Source organism: Ascidiella aspersa, chromosome 9 (assembly GCF_963924565.1).
Source record: "Ascidiella aspersa chromosome 9, kaAscAspe10.2, whole genome shotgun sequence".
NCBI lineage: Eukaryota > Metazoa > Chordata > Ascidiacea > Phlebobranchia > Ascidiidae > Ascidiella > Ascidiella aspersa.
In genome coordinates, this window is record NC_139455.1 from 7,974,355 (window position 1) to 7,995,356 (window position 21,002).

Here is a 21,002-nt window from a genome sequence, read left to right on the forward strand (position 1 = left end):
ATTCTTTGGTAGATAAATTTATTGTTTTAAAGTGGCATTTTAAAACCATGTGGCAATTTTTTTACATTACATTTACGAAAATGTATCGATTAATGCGCGCTTAAAATACTATAAAGTAACAAATAATGAGTCATGGTTCTGTCTTGGCTACAAATATTTAAATATGACAATTTTACTGCAAGAAGGTGAAAGGCACGATAAAAACACATGACTCAGCTGCCGTGTCCGTATTAACCAATAAACAATAACACGTTTTTAGGAAAATGGCAATCCTCCAACCCTAATGATCCATGCCACGGCGGCACAATAACGATAGTAAAGTAAAACAAAAAATAACCAACCGCAAATGGCCATACTCTCAAAACATCAAACCTTCGTTTCCTTCTGGCCGACCCAAATCAACTAACCTTTAACCTCGTGACCTTACACCAGTGATTCCCAAACTTTTTTTCTCGCGAACCATTTTGAGCTTTTGTACAGTGTTGATGTACCACCTAAGTTACACCTTACCAGAATATCTCAAACTTTAACTCAGTGGTTCTTAACCTTTTTTCAGCCGCGCCCCCCTTTGGTAATTTTCTCATGCCTTGCGCCCCCCTAATATTTCGACATTTTGCAATTAAATATCACTGAGAAAACAGGAAAATAGTGAAGGAAGGGATTGTTGGTCGCGCGAAGCGCGAAAAATTTTGAGTTTTAGTTGGTCGAATTGGCTAAACTGCAACCGAAGAGGCGTTTCGCATTGGGCACGCAACAAATTGCGCGAGCTCGACACATTGATTTTATCGAGCTGATTTTGACAAACGTGTTGCGAGGGCATTTACTCCACAGTTGTAAGAGTTATTATGTCGAGCGCAAAAAATGTCAAGCGCAAATATTAAACATTGCGTTATCGTGTTTCAAAAGATGTAACGACACACAATACAACGGCAATATTGCAAAAACAATATAGTTTCGCGCAAAAAAAGTTCGACTCCCCCTGTTGCTATAACCTGTTATCATATATAAAATATGGATGAAAAATAGTCCGAAAGGGCGATAGCTTTTATCGTTTATCTATAAGTTAATTTAATAGGACGGTGATACCATGGATTTTCTAAAAGGGAACTATAAGATTCGCGCGCAGCGCGAAAATTTTTGCAGTTTTAATGTTAAAGTTGGCAAAAAACAGAGTTTGTATGTAGGAATTATGCCTAACCCAAACGAAACCATTAAAATCACTGCAAAAATTAAAAATATATAAAGTCGAGCTCGCGCCCCCCTTAGAATTCCTTGGCGCACCCCTAGGGGGGCGCGCCCCCCCCCCCCCCGGTTAAGAACCGCGAACCGCTGCTTTAACTATTTTAGCATATTATACAAAATAAGTAAGCAGAATTAAACTTTACCAAACGCCATACCAGGAAGACAAAGAAGCCATAAATTAAACAAAACCCAAGGTTCAATGCGATAGTTGTTGTTTCTTCACCAGCTGGTCGATACATACTACAACTACACCGCTCACTATTAGTTTATTACTACATATATATTAAACCAGCTAACAATTAGCGTTTTATTATCTTGAACAAGATAAGTGTTACGTCATAAACGTGCGAAACCTCAAGTTAAAGGTAACTAAAACGCAGCACGGCAAATTACCCAATCTGAAAGTTTAAAAAGTTGAACGTTTTCGAAATTTATACGTATGCTGAAGTTAGTCGCGTACCACCTGAAAGACTCTCGCGTACCACCGGTGGTACGCGTACCACAGTTTGGGAACCACTGCCTTACACCCTTGACTACAGGCGCCGAACGGCAATAACAATGCTCATTCGCTTTACGTTTATGGGTGATAATTGTCCGTTCGCTCGATGGGAAACTTATGACTCACTTGCCACGCCTACACGATAGCAAACGATGACCAATTTCGGCGAAAGTCAATGTTGTGCGAATGCCAGAGGACAGAGTCTGTCGCCTTATGGCGTGCAAATACCGAAAATCGCTATAACGTGCGGAAAACACAAGGGAAATTTCCTAGCAGCAATAAGTCCCCAATCAAAATTACCAAAGGTAAGGAAAATATTTAAACAATAAACTTATTAGTAGAATAAAGGAAAAAATATTATCCTTTTACACACAATAATTATGTATTTTTTCATCATGGCCAATTTTATAAAAATTGTGCGAACAACGCGATCTTCTATAGTTTTTTGTTAAGCACAATTTTTGTTACACTTTGTCGACCAAACCCTCTATGAAACGTCATGGACTTCAATACAGACTTTGGAACAGCAATAGATAATTTTCCATGTTTACTACGATTTATACGTAAGTTGATCACATTTTAAAGAGAAGTTTTTAGAACTCTCTGGAGTCTATCAGTGAATCACCAAAAGAACAACAAACGCTGCCTTTTCGGCTTTTGTGGTCGTTGCCCACATCCCATTGGACGAAAAGAAGAATGACTCACTTTTTGCACGCTTCATGCCAATAAACAATCGCGCCCTTTTTTCAGAAAAGGACAACGTTGCGCGAATGTAATTCGACCATGAAAGGAGTGGGGGAGGGGGTACAATGCTATTACACCTAAACGCGTGAAACAAAGATATTGCAAAAAAAATAGTAATTAGAACAGTAGAAAATAAACTTTTTCTGGTTTACAATAATTGCATGACATGGCCCCCCCCCATTTGTTTGACAGATTAATTTTGGCTGCAAAGAAAAACGCTTTATGCCAATAAACAATCGCGCCCTTTTTTCAGAAAAGGACAACGTTGCGCGAATGTAATTCGACCATGAAAGGAGTGGGGGAGGTGGTACAATGCTATTACACCTAAACGCGTGAAACAAAGATATTGCAAAAAAAATAGTAATTAGAACAGTAGAAAATAAACTTTTTCTGGTTTACAATAATTGCATGACATGGCCCCCCCATTTGTTTGACAGATTAATTTTGGCTGCAAAGAAAAACAATTATAGCTACCAGCAGTATAGGATGCCAACATTTTGCTGGTAAGGTAGGGTTTCAAACGCTTTACGTCAGTGACACTTTCAACGTACTGTTTGTGTATACCGATATCGGGATACAGAGGGAGAGGGATGCCCGATAGAATCCGATTTGAGTCATGTGCGTTACCAGGTTGTAATATTGGTACTTGTCTGCTATGGTCGTATCAGTGTTCGATACCAAACTGACAAGGGAATTGCAGCCTTGGTTTAACATCCCCTACAGTGTTTTCTTTCCTAATTATTTTAGAAAGAAATGAACAACGTAAAGTAATAATTTATGTTAAACTCAAGCCATTTATAACCTGTAATAAGTTAATCTGAAACGATTTAATTTCATCTATTGTCCTAATATATAGAAATGTGGTTATTTGCTTCGGAACAGATGAGTGAATTTTGATATCGGTATCTGTATGGGTATCGGAACAAAATACGAAGTATATAGGACATCCCTACTTCATAGCACACCATTACCACCAATTTGGGGGTGAATACACTATGACTTGATAGGGATTGTTTATTTTTAGAAACACAGAATCTTATAGCTTGTTAAGCCTTGTTGCAGTTTTACGATGGTTTTATTTTAAAGGAAGTCACCTGTTAGAGCTATAGATTTCAAATTCAGATCGTGTAGCACGTTTTGTATTGCAAAAATATAAAAAAAGCGGGACAGTGTACACTGTACACATACATGGAACAAGTTTTCATATACAAGAAGGCTAGCCCAAAACGACATTACATGTTTAGGTTTGGCTTATAAAGATGAACATAAATTATACTTAATGCTGCGCCTCTAAATGTCTTACTGTATTTCGCTTCTGTTTGTCCAATTTAATCGTTTTGTCATTACAGAAAGAAATAGAGTAACAAATTCTAAAGGACAACTCAAAAACGGTAACAATTGTCACATGCGCCTTTTTATTATTTAATTTTATGGGTGGGTTACTATTACCATTATTAAAGCATATTTCGGAGCAATCCACATTAAGAAAACGTCACATTTTAACAATTTCTTTAAAACGTCCAGATGGGTAGTGTCAGTTCGGCTCCACCCGTAACCTAAAATGTCTAAGTGCGGGCAACGACCCTAAATTGTCACGTGACGATATCGATACGACAATAATCGTCTTGAACCGAACTGAACTGTCGATATTATCTAGAATCGGCGTTTGATTTCAAACGCTGGCGCTGAAATTGGCCTGATTTGTTCCCTGTGAGAGACTCAATCCTAACGCTATGGATCAAAATTGAAACAATATCCTCAAAAATACGGCCAGGAACAACATTTTATCATTTGCATCCCGGGTGCGATTTGTTAGGAATTTGAAAAAGTATAGGTTTTTATTTACGTTTTAAATAACCTAAAAAAAACCTTGATTCTAACAACAATAAAGATGTTGCTCGTTTTAAACAGTAGACATTTATCATTATGAACGCTATGCCATATTTTATAATTTTTTACAAGTACCTTGTATTGCAGAGGTTCCCAATCGGATACCGCGGTATTATGGGGTGAAATTTCTTGACCCAAAGGTTCTACGAGGTATTTTGAAATCTTTTAAATCTGAGTTTTGCTTTTTTGGTAAACCTCTCAATACAACTTTTTGTATACTCTTAGTGTATAATTTAAAGTACTCCTAGATCGCAAGGAGTACAAAAGTACAAAAAATCCGATGACATTTCTACATGTGAGTTAGTGCATGTTGTTCCAGTCCCGTTCAGATAGTCTTTACAGTATTTTAAAAATTTCTAGGAGTGCCGTAAGCTATAAAAGATTAGAAGCCACTGTCATGTAGCGTAGCAGTTACGTGATGTTTTTTTGTCCAATCTGACAAAATTATCGAGTCAAATTTACGCAAAACTCACAGTATCACATATAATGACTTAGTATACTATATCAAGCGGAAATATGTCGCCACTTCTGATAAATAGCGTTAACCAATTCATTTAAAAGGTTATAGCTTACAAAAACTCCTAAGAATGCATTACTGTAAAATTTGCTTCTACATAATGGCGTCTTGAAACTTGCAATACTCTATATAAAATAGTTAACTAAAATAACAACAAACATCAAAGCAATATACCCAGGGTGACAGCAACAACATAATATTTAAGGTTTACACCGGGACTCTTCAGAGGGGCTAACTGAAATCAATTCGTCAGCTGAGGATTTCGTGCAAGCAAGGCAGGTTAGAAAAACAATGGGCGAGGTTTGAAATATATGGGCGAGGTTTGAAATCACGACCTCCGGTCTCTTCCGAGTCGATCGCAGTGGTGCACAAGTGTGTATGAATGTTCAAGTTAAAACATGATTTAAATAATAAATACATAAACACATTTACCTTGAACCAGTCGATGCTGGGAAGAGGAGTAGAAAGGCGACATTTGAAGGTCACATCTTTGCCCTCTTCGGCCACTTTGGATTGTGGTTTAAGAGTGAATTGTGGCGTTCTCTGCGCCCGGTAGCTCATGTCTCCCTCTTCTGCCATAAGGACAAAAAACAACAAAAATATTGGTACGGTGGTGTGCAATCTAATAAGTAACAACTTTAGGACGATTATTTCTTTGATTAAGAAAATGCTTAGCTGATACTGTTTGTCATAGGAAAAAGAAAAACAACTATAAAAAAAAACAAAGAAAAAGAAGACGTTGGTCATTTTAGAAAATTGCTCAGCAAACAGTTTGCAAAAAATAAAGATCTAGCATATTTATCAATATAGGAAATACTTTACTACACAGTAAAAAGACACAGTAAACACTGTTTAGTACATTTGTCGTAATTAGAGATACAAAGCTTCTGGAGCAAAAATGAAGTTCGAGCTGATCCTATCGATTGAACCAGGCCTGCGTGATTAATTCTGCCTGATCTCGTATAACCATATATTCCTCTAATGAAGATATAACAGTTAATATTGACAATTTTAAATAGCTCACTACAGTTTTTGTAAATTTGGTAATCGATGTTTGTTTTGATTTGAAATAATTTTGACAAGTTTTGACTTCTTTGACAAGTCAAACAATAGTCGCCCGGGTAACATTCTAATCTAAACGATACCATAGTATCGAAGGGTACACACAACTAATTCTTACAGGGGCGCGGGATCTCGTCCAATATATAATTTTTTTAGTGATTTTATTTGTTACAATAGATGGCAATTCTGCCTTCCTGCTGTACTATGCTTTTAATCAAAATAAAAGTTACACTCATTTTCCAACTATTTTTAATATACATCTTTTATATACTACAATTGGTAATCTTTGATAACTCGATACTATTTTTGCGTGAATTGATAATGCTGCAATATGGCCATTGCATCGCGTATCGTCATACTTTTTGAAACACGGTCAACGCAATGTTTTAAAATTGCAATTCGCGCGCGATATTTTTACTTGCTTTTTATATTTAGCCTTACAACTGTGGATTCAATGCTCACAATATGTTTGTCAAAATAGATTAACAAAAGTCAATATGTTGAGCACGAGAAAGTTTTTATGCCCAATGCGTCAAGTCTATTAAAATAAGGTTTAACCAAGTTCAAACAAATAAACGTATTTTTTCGAGCTTTAAGAATTAACTTTAGAATTTTTATGTTGTCTCAGTGATATGTAATCACAAAATACCGATTTGTTCTTGGTTTTATACTTATTTAATTTCTGAGGTGGCGCATGGCACAGGACAAATTTTATCAAAGAGGGAGCGGAGAAACAAAAACTAACAACCAATGCACTGGAGGAAGCAAAGAGCGAAGATATTTAAAGTTATAGGCGGCTAAAACAAAAAAGCACATTCGTGAAAAATAAAGCTCTTAAAATTTTTAAGAGACCGATTGATAAATGACGCGCCACGGGTCAAGCATCATCCCAGCAAAACAACAGAGCTCATTGTTGTAGATTACAGTGTCCAGTAGCCTAATTAGTCAAAACAACCTCTATAGCACATTTTTCGAGTTTCGCCTCAATTACTCAACAAACGGGGCTTAGCATGGACAGTTCATCGACTCAGGACGCACTCCTTATTTATACTGAAACCCGAGCCTGGTCATCCACAACAAAGTACCTTAAGGGATAATCTCAAACCAGAAACAACAACCCAAACAATCGCCTACCTGATCCCCGCGGCAGGAAAACGTCACTCTCCGAGGTTAGTCGTGACGCAACCGATGACGTATTGGATGCCAAGCTGTCGCGCTTGAGTGACGACGGCGTGGCGGGAAGATCTTGGGGATCGCAGGCGGTGGAGACGATAAACTCAGCGTTTTTACGATTTTCGTTCCTATCGTTCCTTAAGGGGATAAAGAAGAAAAGTTAAATTCGTTGCACAACTAAATATCTTGAATTTAAAGTAAAAGGTTACACTAACAATGCAAGCTTTATCGGCCTCTAGGTTTAACCAGGTGTTAGCGAATTTTAAGCTACATATTTCGTTCTTGCGGTCTTCTACTTTTTTAATTCTGTTTTACCACACTCCTCACTATTACTTTTCGACTCGTGTCCCAAGAGCGATGGATTGAGTTTAATTTTTACTCTTTGGAAATTTCTAACGCAGAACGTGTCGCATAATTATCGTCAGAAAACAGTAGTACTGAAACAATATTGGTTATGTAATAGAACAGGGCTAAATTGCAAGAAAAAGTGCATGTGATTTCAAACAGAGGCCGTAAGTTTCTTCTAAGTTAATATTATATCCGACATCTTCCAAAAAAGGTTGCAACACTGAATCTTGTACTAAAAACGGGAAATCTACAAAAACAAAACACCCTTTTCTGAGCATAACGTTGCTGAGCGAACAAAACACATGTAAATTACCTAAACGTACTTTCTTTTCTAGCCTTAATAACACAGTATGTTTTCTGCTGAGTAGATGAAAAACTTATGTTACAACCTTGCCACTTTCAATTGCAGTTGCTTATGACAATCAAACGCCTGAGTTTTCCAATCTTAGGTTACCATATACAGTAACAGTCAATTACGCTCCTTGCCGAGCCGTTTAAAAGACCTTAGGCAAAAAACCTGGACATCGAACGATCACTCTGATGAATAAACCGCGGAATTTTAATCAACGCTTGACGCAAGTATATTCCGAGAAAACCGCACAATCACGTCAAAAAGAGTAGAATTTGCGCGTGCGTAGTAATTAGTGCGTTATTTTATGGCGTTGGATGTTCGAAATATGACATTTAGTTTGAAGTAAAATTTATTGCAAGCAGTACGTGTTAACAAGACCTAATATGTCATCAGTGTGCCATAGATTTAATCAAAATGTAACAAAAACACTTTTGTGAATTGCCATTTGGTAAAATACGTAGTGTACTGTATAGCATTACAATAAATCAGTATATCATACAACATTTACAGATTTAATATTACAAACAAAAAATGCCTTTTTGGTAAATATGGAAATATTTTACCTATTTTACTGAAATAGTAAAACGAAGTAATGTATGGCTGGTTTATAAATGGTTATGTTTTTAAAATCGTCTGGAGATTGGCGATCATCACGTTTTGGTGCGACGCCGCCAAAACAAAACATATTAATTTCTTGGCACCGCTGAGCTCTTGGATCAACTAGCTTAGATAAAAAATAACTCTTGGAGCACGAGGAAGAAAGAATGCACTCCTAATCTTTACGAGGAGAAACAAGTTGCGGCAACATGTTTACAATTTTCACGAATGCCTTGCATACACGCCGCTGTGTTTACAAACAAACGTCGACATGAATCTAAAATACAAAGCTTGAGTGATGCACCGCAGCGCGGCATTTATTTCACACAAAGAAGTCGTGAAGGACAGAAGAACAAAAAATAAACAGGCGTCGTAGTCTAACCACACTTCAGCTTTGTCATTAAGTAGTCTATGTCTAACCCAGTGCTTGTCAAACTTTTTGGAACAGTACACATGTTTACGTTTACTGAAGAACTTGTACATCCCAGTTCACGCAATGCACTGAACTTATAGAAACATACACTCTGGTGTACTGCAGAAGAACTGTTAACTGTTATGAAGAACTAGTTCGTACCCCATAATAACGATTATCCAGAGACATATTTGGTTATGATGTCACAAATAAAATATAGTATCTTGCAAGCTACGTACGCGTAAATAAATAGTGCCATGTACTATTCTACACTCAAGTCAGTCTGGTAATAAATATGTTTATTTAATATGATACCTGATCATAGACTTTATTGTAATGCAGTATCTTGTACACCCCAGCACACCCCAGCACACCCCACCAATGTAGTATACCTTTAAAGAAATCCGGTACACCTTGGGTGTACAATACACCTGGTTGAAAACCACTGATCTAACCACACTTACGCTTTGTCATCAAGAAACAAGCCAAGTTCGAAATACCACGAATGCTTGGACCTCGGTGCTGATTTTCATTAGAGCTGGCATCTATCGGAACGTTTCTTGCGGCGCACGTGTGTGGCTTGCGTCTGTCAGCATAAAGGAGCCATAAATTTCAGGCCAAATTGAGGTTTAATTGTGCGTATGAAAGGGTCGCACAATAAAGAACGTTCGCTGGCGCCACCTGCGACATCATTGTAGTTCGGCAACTAACGCATTCAATATGTATAGCTGAATTACTGGGTACAGCTGGCAAGTGTGCGCGTTGTGATCCGCTGAGACTGCTGTATACTTTCGTCAACCCAAAAGAGGACACGCTTTTCTAACACAACTTCTCGTTAATTTGCATATAACCAAACATCACGAATAGTTTTGTAATAATGAGCATTCACTTCGTATCAAAGCAGCAGGTCCAGCAAATTTGAGATAACCGTTCATAGGGAAAGTTTAGAACATCCCGCCCGGCGTATAATATGGCAGACCTACTAAGTAATTTATTTCTTTAGTCTGTTATACAAAATTCAGCTGCGCATAAACTAAGGACTACAACCGTCAAGTGTTATATTTTTTGTCAGCATGTTCTATACTAGTCCTATTACGGAGCAACATTTATACAGTGTTTAACATACCAACAGATATTTCAAATTAACATACTGTATTTAAACGGCTTTTCACCTGAACTAACAGCATGTTTGTATACAGACGCCTGTTAAAACTTTTGCTACAAGCTGTTAAACGACCGAACTATTTTCATGTAAAACAAATCAGCATCTCGTCTCTCAGTAACACCTTGGGAATACTGGAAATCTCTCATCAGCCAGACAAATAACCTTTTGCGAAAGTATATATAGCAAACAAGCTCGCAAAACAAACGGACTAGTCCTCGACTGAATAAAGCTGCACATGCGGCCTGTGATTCAGACGGCGAACAGCCACTTTGAGTTGAGCCCTCAGCCTACAGGGGCCTCGGTAAGGGCATTTCGATTGCTTTTTCTCTGCTGATTCCATGGTTTATTGCTTTTCGATGATTTCCTATACATAATACTGTATTGGAGCGGGCCGGATTGTCAGGTCAGGAGTTTGCTTACTGAATCATGCTGGCTAAAATTGAGGCATACGTGACTTGGGAGTAGTGAAAAGGTTTAAATTGAATCGCAGAAGGCAACTGCTGAATGGTAAGCAACGTCAACTCAATGTGACAAGACCAATTGTTTCTCAGTCCTAGTATAGTAGTATGATACATTTGAAAAATGCTATTCTTCGGAAATTCAATAAAATCATGTCAAAGGTGTTGCTAAGAAAATAAATAACCTTCCTAACTGTGGCCGTATCACTCTATAGGTTCTTCATTTGAAGTCCTGTTTTGCAAAGCATATTATAACTACGATTTATCTACCAAGTATAATTTAGTTTGCAAATTTTAATAAAATCAATCTGTCGATATCGTGCTCTTTGTTTTTGATTTCTAATTATACCTGCCAACTAAAAATTGTAAAAGTTTCCAAAGACAAGTTGACATACAAAATTCACGAAACAAAACAATCGCCTTTTCGAAATAAAGCAGAGGCAAACCTACCAAAAAACAAAAGTTCACATTTGCAGAAAAAATATCACTGTCGACGGTGCACGTTTTCCTAACGTGCAGCCCATTTAATGCACGTTAAAGTCTGAAATAAAGAGACGAACTCTGGCAAGCGAGTACCTAGAATCGGCACGATTCCAGTCTGAAGGGTTTGGCTCTGCAATTTGTTACCGCACTAATGATGCAAACGGATTTTGCGTTTGCTTCACGGAGATCCATTTTGGGTAAAAAAAACGCATATTAATATTTGGTGGCTCATTATATCGGCATCAACGTGTTTGTCAAAATCACGTAATTTTAAGTCATTCTAGTGCGATGCACAACTAGTTACCCTTATTGTACGGTTTGCTCGGTACAACTTTCAGAAATCCTTAATCGGATTTATGGAGATGTATAATTAATTGCATATGCATTGGTTAATGCTCGTTGTCTGTCAAGAAAGTGTACGAGCATTAATCTCTGAACACATTTGACCATGTTGGGAAACACAAACCAATTACAAAATCAAAATCAAATAAAATAAATGTCAGCAAATAGATCGTCCATCCACAAGAATTAAAAAATACTACATTACATATTTGCATATTTTATGCAACTCGTAACAAAGCCATATAAAAAAAACTACAGAGACAGAATAGATTACAAAAAGGCTTCGTTTTTGTGTCGCTTGTGACAAAAATGAAATAAGATTTAGGTTAATCATTGCAAGGGTGTCTATACAAGTACTTTCGCTTACAAATAACATCTGCCAGCTGCAGCACATATCATAATTGACATTAGGATACTCAAATGTACCAAAACAACCTAATCCGCTTAGGCAGCACCTGTTTTAAGACCTACCCATTGCGCTTATTTGAAAGGTACGAGCAAGCAATACGTCAACATCCGGTCACGCATGACTGGCGCCTCAACGTCACAGCGGTTCCACTCGATCGGGCACGACACCCGTGATTTATTGCGCGAAAGGCTTTCGACAAATGAGATTCAGATATTCGACTTACTCTGGTGAAAGGTTGTCTGACCTCCCATGTACAAAGATAACGTATTTCAGAGAAGAATTGCCTCGCCAATATCAAAGAGGTAAAGCTGAATTAATGAGCTACTGGGAAGGGAGAGGCCGAACGGATAACCTAACCCATCTCCTGCAGATAGCAACGTTTTCTTACTGACTATCCGACGCGTATGTCTTTATCTTAGAGACCCAAACTTAAGGTCCTTATGCAGTTAAGACTGTTCAAATTGCGATTATGACCGGACTAGCAAACTCGTCTGTAAAAGTCGGACAGCTTTCTTCTACACTAAATCGAAACAGGTCGTGAGTGCTCAACGTGTTTTGCGAACATAACGTGTTTTGGCAGCGCTAAGACAAATAGTGAAGAGGACTGATGCCTCGTACCTGCGTGCAGAATTAGCATAAGGTGTTGGGCGACAGGGTGGTGCTATAGTCATGTTGAGTTATACAGAAAAACGATAAAAATTGCTTCAAAGTGTTGCCTAAACTGTTAACTGTAAACTAATATTTTGTCAACTTCCACTTTGCATTTGATTTCCAGTGTTAAGGGTTAAACACAGTTGTTCCCAAACTTTTTTGGCTCGCGGCACACTTTTAACTGAACAACAAAGGAGTAATTTTACAATCGCCCTTAACACACGACAAACTATATGAATATGTATCAAAATTCTTAATTCGTAATGCATAGTGCGTATTAAAGTCTAAAATGCTTGCGCGTATGCTTATTGGTAATACAAATACTGTCTTCTGAAATTACAGCAAGTTTCGCGGCCCCCATTGGCAATCTCTCGAGGCACACAGTTTGGGAATCACTGGATAAACACAACAAACCAAATGACTCATATTCTGTTCAAGGGCGCACCCTAAATGAGGCTACCCCTCCCGAAAATAAATCACAATAACTGCCCACGTTCATGGGGATAGATATGAACTCTCGCAAGCAAAACCCGATGACTTCGGAGCCAGTGTTGTCTGGGCATTACAGCGGCTTACCTAAAACAAGCAACGTGCAGCAATTGAAAGCAAAAGCGGCGGCGCAGATCCCAAAGTGATAGCACGTCTGCCAAGCCCAGAAAAGTGACATAATACTTCTAATATTAGGCGAATATTAGGCGAAAACCAACTCCTTTCGCGCCGGAACGTATACACACCGCTGGGAATCCAAGTTTCGTCGCTTCCAACGAGACAGAATGACTAACGTTTTAAACTTTGTTGGCTTAGTGACTGGTAGATTTTTACAATACCCTTAAGATTATTCAATTTCGTAGAAACATTCCAGAATCTTCTCGATGCAAAGCCACAATCTTTTTTAAAAGTTTACGACAGTTATTAAATAATTCACAACGTTGGAGGATAGCGTTGCGGTGCGCTTTGAGAAAATAAATAGAAGTAATAAAACAAATTTGGTATGCCCTCGGTAATATATAAGCTTAGAATGATATAACATTTTGTAAAGTACTTTTTAATACCTTCTACCAGCTCTTTGGTGTTGACACGTTTTATCTTTCCAAATTTAGTAAAGTACATGACAAAAATCTCAAAAGCTGTTTAAACGTAATTATGTCATCGCCAAATATGTTTTAAAACCGTGTTTTGAATTCCCTATTACGCTTGTATTTAGGGGGCAGTGCCTTAAGCTACATTCCACACCACATCACCAACATAAGTAACCTCGAAAAAAACATCGAAAAATTGGCAGCGACTTTGCCGATTATTATCGATGAAGGGCAAAACGGCGAAAGGTCACGAGAAGTGGTGCGCGATCGAATTGACGAGGACACGGGTTCTTGCGCCAACTCGACCTTCTAACCGTACAGTGGCGGGCCGCTAATGCGTGTTTTGTCTGCGCACTGCAGACCGCCCGTCTGTCGATATTGGGCCCAGGCTACCGCAACGCTGCGAAGACTGACATTGTTAAGTTTATGCATAATCTGCCGTTGCCCCAAGGGGGTAGGGTGTAGTTTTAAATATTGCATTCAAATGTCTCTACTTGATTTTAAATTTGTCGGACTTCTTCTTGATAACAATTAAGGCAAGTACAGCATATTTTTAAATATTTTTTCGTCACATGATTTGGCCGCGTATACGTGACACTATGATGCCACACTCTCCCCAACTGTGTACGACCGATTGCTCTCGAAATTACTGAACGTTATTGGAAAACGATTAAAAAACAGTATAGGTCACGGTGGACGAAGACTGAAAGCAAGAAGGGTCACAGGTTTAATGACAATTTTAAGTGCCTTATAGCGAAAAGCTTCGTGGTAATAAAAGAACTGCTTTTTTGCAGATTGACCTTGTATTTTGCTTAACTTTGGTATTAACTTTCTGTTATTTTACTACACATAAAACTAAATATTACTTCTTCAGTGCACATCAGCTAACATTTAGCAGCTTTAGCAATTTACAATAATAAACAAAATGGTTACACATTGACCTTTGCTTCTATGACAAGCGATTCTATAGGTCAAAAGTTCTCAAACTTTTTTAGCATGTGACACAATAAAAAATCGTAAATATTTCGCGGCACACTTTTAACAGAACAACAATAGATTAATTTTACAATCGCCCTTAACACAAACTATATGTAAATGTCTCAATATTATCAATATAGTGCAGGGGTTTCCAACCTGTGGTACGCGTACCACCAGTGGTACGCGAAGGGTTTTCAGGTGGTACGCGAGTAGCTTCATTTTTTTTCAGAAAAACCTGCATTCACAACAAAACTTTGTATTTTGTTTATCTGGTTTTGTTTGCAAAAAATTGTCCAGAAGCCTATTCATTGTTATCTAGCTATCTCTGTTGTTTCGTATCATTACGATCTTCAAAACACAGGTCAAGTCAATTGTCAACAAGAAGCACAGTTGCTTTGAAAAGCGGTACAACGCTGTGGGACAGTGGCCGTTAGTTATGTCAAACGATTGCTCTTGATAGATATCAACTACTGCAAAATGCTAGTTGTACGATGAAAATATGCATGGATCAAATTAGTTGTTCTGCAAGAAGTGGTACGCATGGCAGTACAGAGCGTACAAGTGGTACGAGATCGTAAAAAGGTTGGGAATCCCTGATATAGTGTGTGTTTAAGTGTAGAATGCTTGCGTGTATGCCTATGGGAAATACAATTAACTTATTTTTCGAATTGCAAAAAGTTCACACTTTTTTCGGGGCTCACTAGTGTGTCGCAGCACACAGTTTGGGAATTACTGCTATAGGTGATCCCTAAGCGCATGTACTGACAAAATTACCATATATAAAATTAATTGGGTTTTGGGGGTGAAAACAAAAGTGGCTAGGCCACATTTTAAAGAGTCATCTAATTCATTTTCGCGAGTGTGCTTTACAGGCTATTTCCACTTGCTGGTCGGATCAAAATTGCAGTTCAAACGTGACTGCCTATAATCTTTTCGCGTAGTTTAAATGTCCCATTTAAAACAACCCTTAGTGTCCCCTCGGCAGAACAACAAAGGGCACTTTATAGGGTTAACAGATAAGCTGGTCAACTCAAGGTGTACCAAATGGGATTGAAAAAGCCATTAAAAATATGTCGCGATTCTATGTGTGCGATGGCTACTACCGTGTTAAGGTATTAGCAACCAAGTCCCAGGTGCGCTCAAACGTCCAAACGTTTGCATCTGCTTTTTGTCACCGCATCTTTTTCGAAACTGCAAAAAATCGCAAATGCCGGTCGTAAAAGTTGATGAATCGCATGTCTTCGAACCAGAGTAAATCAAGATGAATGACGGCATTTACGAGTCCGTTATAACCTATAGTCGCTCGGAATGCCGGTTATTTCCTCCCGAAAGGCGCGTGGATTAAAAACACGATCTCGACGATGTCTTCACTTCTAAGTATATTAATTTTTTATTGGAACGCGAGAGTTAGGCATTCGTAATACAAAAAATGCAAACGTTTGAGTTGCTTTTCATATCTGGCGATGTTGACCAAATGAAGTGCCAATAGCCATAACAAATCACCGGCGATTGGAGGTGCAATTGTGTGTCTTTAATTAAAAAAAATGATGACCCTCTTTTTAAAATTGTTTTGATAACCTACATTAAAACACAATTGACAATTGTTTTTTTTCGACTAAAAATTTCTTTAAATGAATAACCCATAGCATAAGAACCATTGACAAGTATCTAATGTCTCAATAAAAAAAGTTAAGGTCAAATTTGGAATTTAAAATAAAACTGAATTTCGTCTTTGTAGTTTGAACATGATGGCTATCGAATTTCCACAAAGCCCAGTGGCCCAATTAACCAGACTAAACCGGTCGAAAGGACTGCTTAGGTTCTAGCAAGCGAGAATAAAGGGGTGTCCAATTCAATCTTATTTTGATAACATTTACTCTCCCAGGACGGGTAGTTACGGGGTTAGGGGTGACAGGGGTCACATGGGCCCGAAGCAGCTGTCCGATCGTTTAGATTAGGATAGCTGAAGTCGGGTAGGGTTACCACAGCGCTATTGTGCCGTGGCGTTCAATGGGAAGTTCATTTATTTAGCGTGGGTATGAACGTTTCTTTTGGGGATTGTGGTTAAAAACAGAATTCACAACAATATTTTTTTTTGGATAATTCGAAACCCATTTGAATATGCGTTGTTTCTAAATGTGTTCCATGTTGTTATTCTTATATTTTTGTGGAAGTTGATGCACCTTCCGTTTCAATAAAAACGTTGTAAACACAGTAAGATGCTCTTTCCGCTCGCTTCGATTACTACTAGTAAAGGACTACTTGAATGTGGTTCTGAACTAAAAATTATTCCGTATAGTTCTTTGGAATGACAGGTTGAATCTGCAATTTTAGATTTATATAAATCTTCGTTTAGCTGTACATTTACGACCAGGAAACCCCGTTTTCGAATATATTCGAACGAACGTAATATATTATTACCAACGAAGAATCACTATACATACAATACACAGAAAGTAGCTTACATTAAAGAATGGCATAAGTTTTATTACATTCAGTGTCTAGTCAATGCTTTTAGGAATCAATGTTACAAAGGTGACAAAGTTAACAGCATAATTAAGTTATATCTTAACAGTGCAACCAATCTTTAATATGCCGACATTACCTGAATTGAGTTATCTATAGGAATAATCTGTATTAGGTTTTTGTACGATTTACAGTGGAGACTAAACCACAACGTATTACCGAACATTGCAAATTGCTATGCGAAAATCCGACATAGGAAAAGGACAAGAATCTGTTTTGTAACGACCTGCACGTCCTTGGCCTGGCAAAAGATGTACGCTTAATTTGCTGAGAGCAATTTAGCCAATAAATCGCCACGAAGGGCAATGTTTGCCGGGGCAGAGATAGCGTGAATGATTTATTGCCGATTACGCCTGTAATGCGAAACTTTCAACAGTGCAGAGCAATAAATGCGGCGCTAAACAAAGCGATTGCATCTAATATAATTTAATCCTGGACGATGTCAAGACGATTAATGCGGACCTTAATTTGTGTAATCTTTGTGGTATGGTTTGATTTACGCGCAATACGAAATCATTGGGATCATTGGGTTGTCTGTGTTTTGCGCTACAACATGAAATTTGCTTTCGAAAATTCACACAAAGTTAGTAACAACAGTTTTATCTTACAAATTCCTATAGTGCTAGCTACCCAATGTAACTTGGGTATTATTTTCGCATAAGAAAACAGAGCAATAAGCAAACGCTCAGAAAACGGCAAATCGCCTACAACTCCAGCATATTTTCAAATGAAATTCAATTCGACAAAGGCCAATAAAAACTTAATGGTAAGCCGTTTTATTGGAAAGCAATAGGCCGATCGAACAGGGAGTGGGAATGTTGTTCTACCGGCTGCGGACCGTTTTCAATGACAACCAATGTCAATACCACGGAGGTTGATTGGCGGGTTCTGAACGCAGTCGCGATAACGATTTCTTGTCTGTTTTCTACTAATTCAAACCGATTTGCTAAAAGTTTCTTTGCGCAATAACAACAGTGAAAAACAGGGATTAACCTTTAAGCCAAGTACATGAAAAGCGGACTTATTAATATCGGGAGATTTAAAACAAAATCGTCTCCATTAATTTTTAGCAGCATTAAATCGACATCCAATTCATATAAAAGGCTCTATCGGGGAACAGAATGACTCAACTCTTTACTTCACTTTGTAAGGCGACTGACCAACGCATTTCGTCCAAATAACTTTAAATCCCGCACCATCGAAATCGCCACGTTGGTTGTACAAACTCCGCAACTCACTTTCCGAACTTTTTAATGGAAAAATCACAGACGACTCACGGTAGCGGTGTGCTGTTCCTGGGCAGTACTTGTCTTTGCGTAGGCGGGGTGGCGGCAGCTTGGGTGTTATCGTTTTGTTTGACTTGTGGTGACTTGTTGCTCTTGAGGACTCGGGACTTTACGCCGTTTGCGACGATCGGCGACTCTGTGTTATAAAGAGAAACGCTTTAAAAATATTTTTTATCGTAAGGGGTAAAGGGTAAGTTACTATCGACTGTTGGACACCAATTTGTGAAATATCGCCTTTCCAAGGTAAAAAAAACGTTACATCCCCAACCAAATGACATGGGCGCTTCTAAAGGCAGGTTGCAAAAAACTGGGAAAAAATGAGAAAAGTCTGTTTCTCAAGTGGTGATATAATCTCGTCTTATTTAACTAATTTGTTAATATAATTGGGTACACTATGCACGGATCTGGAATCTAGCTTGATAATGAATTGTAAAGCCAAAAAGGTCGAGTAGATCGACACCATCTTGATTGGAACATTATAGACACGAGCTTGTATCATCTTCAGTTAATGTGACTTGTTAACATAAATTTTCTAGTTTCCTTGAAAGATATTTTTGTTTCGTTACAAAAAGTTTTCTTTAGATTAGATTGCTAACATTCGTAAAATCGAACTAAGATTGCGATATTTCGAGAGTGCAGACCTGTTGTTACTGGTGTTAATCATCACAACATTGTGATTGTTGGCCGGGGCGCACATCAAAGTAAACGCGTATGTGCCTTGTGCCTTGTCCCAACACTGCGATATGAAATCACACTTGTAGAACAGAGCACTTGATACCTGTATTTGTTTAGCGCGATATGACGAAGTAAAAGTCAAATTTAAAGTGCAAAATGTTGCCGCTATAACAATGAAGCCATACGTATCCTATTTTTGTTATAACCGTAAAAAGACAGTTGGATTCCATGAAAGGGGATAAAACGAAGTTTAAAATAATACCACAATTGAACAACCTATACAGTTACTATAATTGTGTGGCGTTTGTACGTCTCGTAAACCAAAGCAAAAGCATCTCCCAGTGATATTTTCCAGAGACATAAAAACGTAAATTCAAATTGTGTATTTTATCATCATTAAATCGTTTTGCTGTGGGGTTCAGATGGCTTTAAAAAAATCAGCTGTTTAATCTGGTTGCTACCATACTTAAACATATTGTTTCATGCCCTTTTGATCTTATTTAAAGTTGGTAAATAAACTTTCAAGTGGCAAATTTTCCGACGTAACTGCGCAACGCATTTCATCGTATAACGACGCAAGAGAAACAGAAACACAATCAGTCGGCGAAAATTTCCGTTTACGCTTTACCATCAGTGTATGTCAAACAAAGTCGGCTTGTTTTTTAGTGGTCGCACAGATTTAGAGGGACGTCTCGAAACACCTGTGGGCGTAAATTCAACTGAGACATCGGTGCCAAATTTTACGAGCCACTTATAGTGAAGAGTATTCATTTATAGTTCATATTACGGCGGGCCTATATATGCGCAATAAATTTTCCGCTTTAATGTGCCATTTACTCCTGTGTAAAGTTTTTGTGCGCCAATGAAATAATGTAAGACACTTTCCCGTGACATCATTTTTAACGACGAAGTAACCAAGTAAATATTGTATTGTATGCAGAACCAGTAGCATCTGAAAGAAGGTTACGAATCGTTCGTTAATGCACCTGTTACTTTGGATATATACTAATTTACTTTTAAATAGCGTCTATCCACCAATCTTTCGATTAAATATAGTGTTGAATAACAGTTCGCCTATATATAGAGATATTTTAGGGACAAATATGCCGTAACGTGATATCCTGTTGAAGCGAGCATACCGTAGTGTAAACACAGTAACATGTTACTATTGCTTGAATTCCTTTGAATATCGAGTTCTCGCGGGATATCGTATGGCCATATTTTGAAAGTACACATTATCCCATGCTAAAGAATGCTTTACTAAAAAATAAGGAGTACTTGAGAATCTAGTTGGTATGGATTGGAAAGACAAAGCATGATTTTCTTCAGACGCATAACCTTTGACAAACCGGCAGTTTCTACAACGATTAAACGTCCCGTTTAGGTGATTATTTCTCAGAAATTCAGGAAAACGGCCACGCCGACTTAACACGTTGTCGGATTTACGCAGTTCCATATTTAAGGGCAGGAAAACGCGTTGCAGAATGTGCTCAACAAAATACATTTTTGACTGCACGTCTGCATTACGTATACCGAATCCCTGCCTTACCTTCCCCCGCAAGAATAAATCCGTCGCTGGACAACTCGATTTCGTCTCTGGGGATCAGCTGACAAATCGGCCTGCCGATGTCAGACTTTTCCAAGTTGTTGTTTTCGTTTTGAAGCAAAGGCGCCTTGTGGCCGTTGCATTCGGCCCGGTTTGTGGCCGTCCTTGTCGAATCACTGGCGTTCTGCTGCCGACTGCAGCCGCCACACGAAAGAAGCCAGCGCTTGCCCACACAAGACCAAGCGGTCGACATGTTTCAAGTAACAGAGTAAAGCTACTTCTCCGCGTACACAGCTGAAATCAACCGGTAGAAAGTCAGTTGAAATCCATAAATGCGGTGAAGTACAACAAACAGGTAACCCTGTAACCCTGTTTCTCAGCTAAATGCTACTAAGCTGTACAGAACAGACAAAACCTGTTTTTTCTGTATTTGGTTTATCTATAATTAATATACCAAGGCTTCTCAACTCGTGTTTGTCCGTGGCCCATTAGACCTATTCAGACAACTCGGTGGAAAATAAGAGACATATTCGCACAGCGAAATTTGATCGTTAACCACGCAGATAAC

At 38.3% G+C, this 21,002-nt stretch overlaps 1 protein-coding gene across 1 annotated transcript in view; it reads right to left on the bottom strand.

Moving 5' to 3' along the window:
* Positions 1–20,715, bottom strand: part of LOC146132246 (myosin light chain kinase, smooth muscle-like) — a 101,718-nt gene extending 81,003 nt beyond the window's left edge. The window contains exons 1-4 of the mRNA XM_083397396.1: positions 20,438–20,715; positions 18,205–18,349; positions 7,089–7,264; positions 5,325–5,464 (exon numbers count right to left, since the gene is read on the bottom strand). Of these exons, the coding sequence (XP_083253522.1) occupies positions 5,325–5,464; positions 7,089–7,264; positions 18,205–18,349; positions 20,438–20,687 (711 nt within the window). The 5' untranslated portion in view covers positions 20,688–20,715. The remainder of the gene's footprint in view (positions 1–5,324; positions 5,465–7,088; positions 7,265–18,204; positions 18,350–20,437) is intronic.
* Between the last annotated feature and the right edge of the window lie 287 nt (positions 20,716–21,002).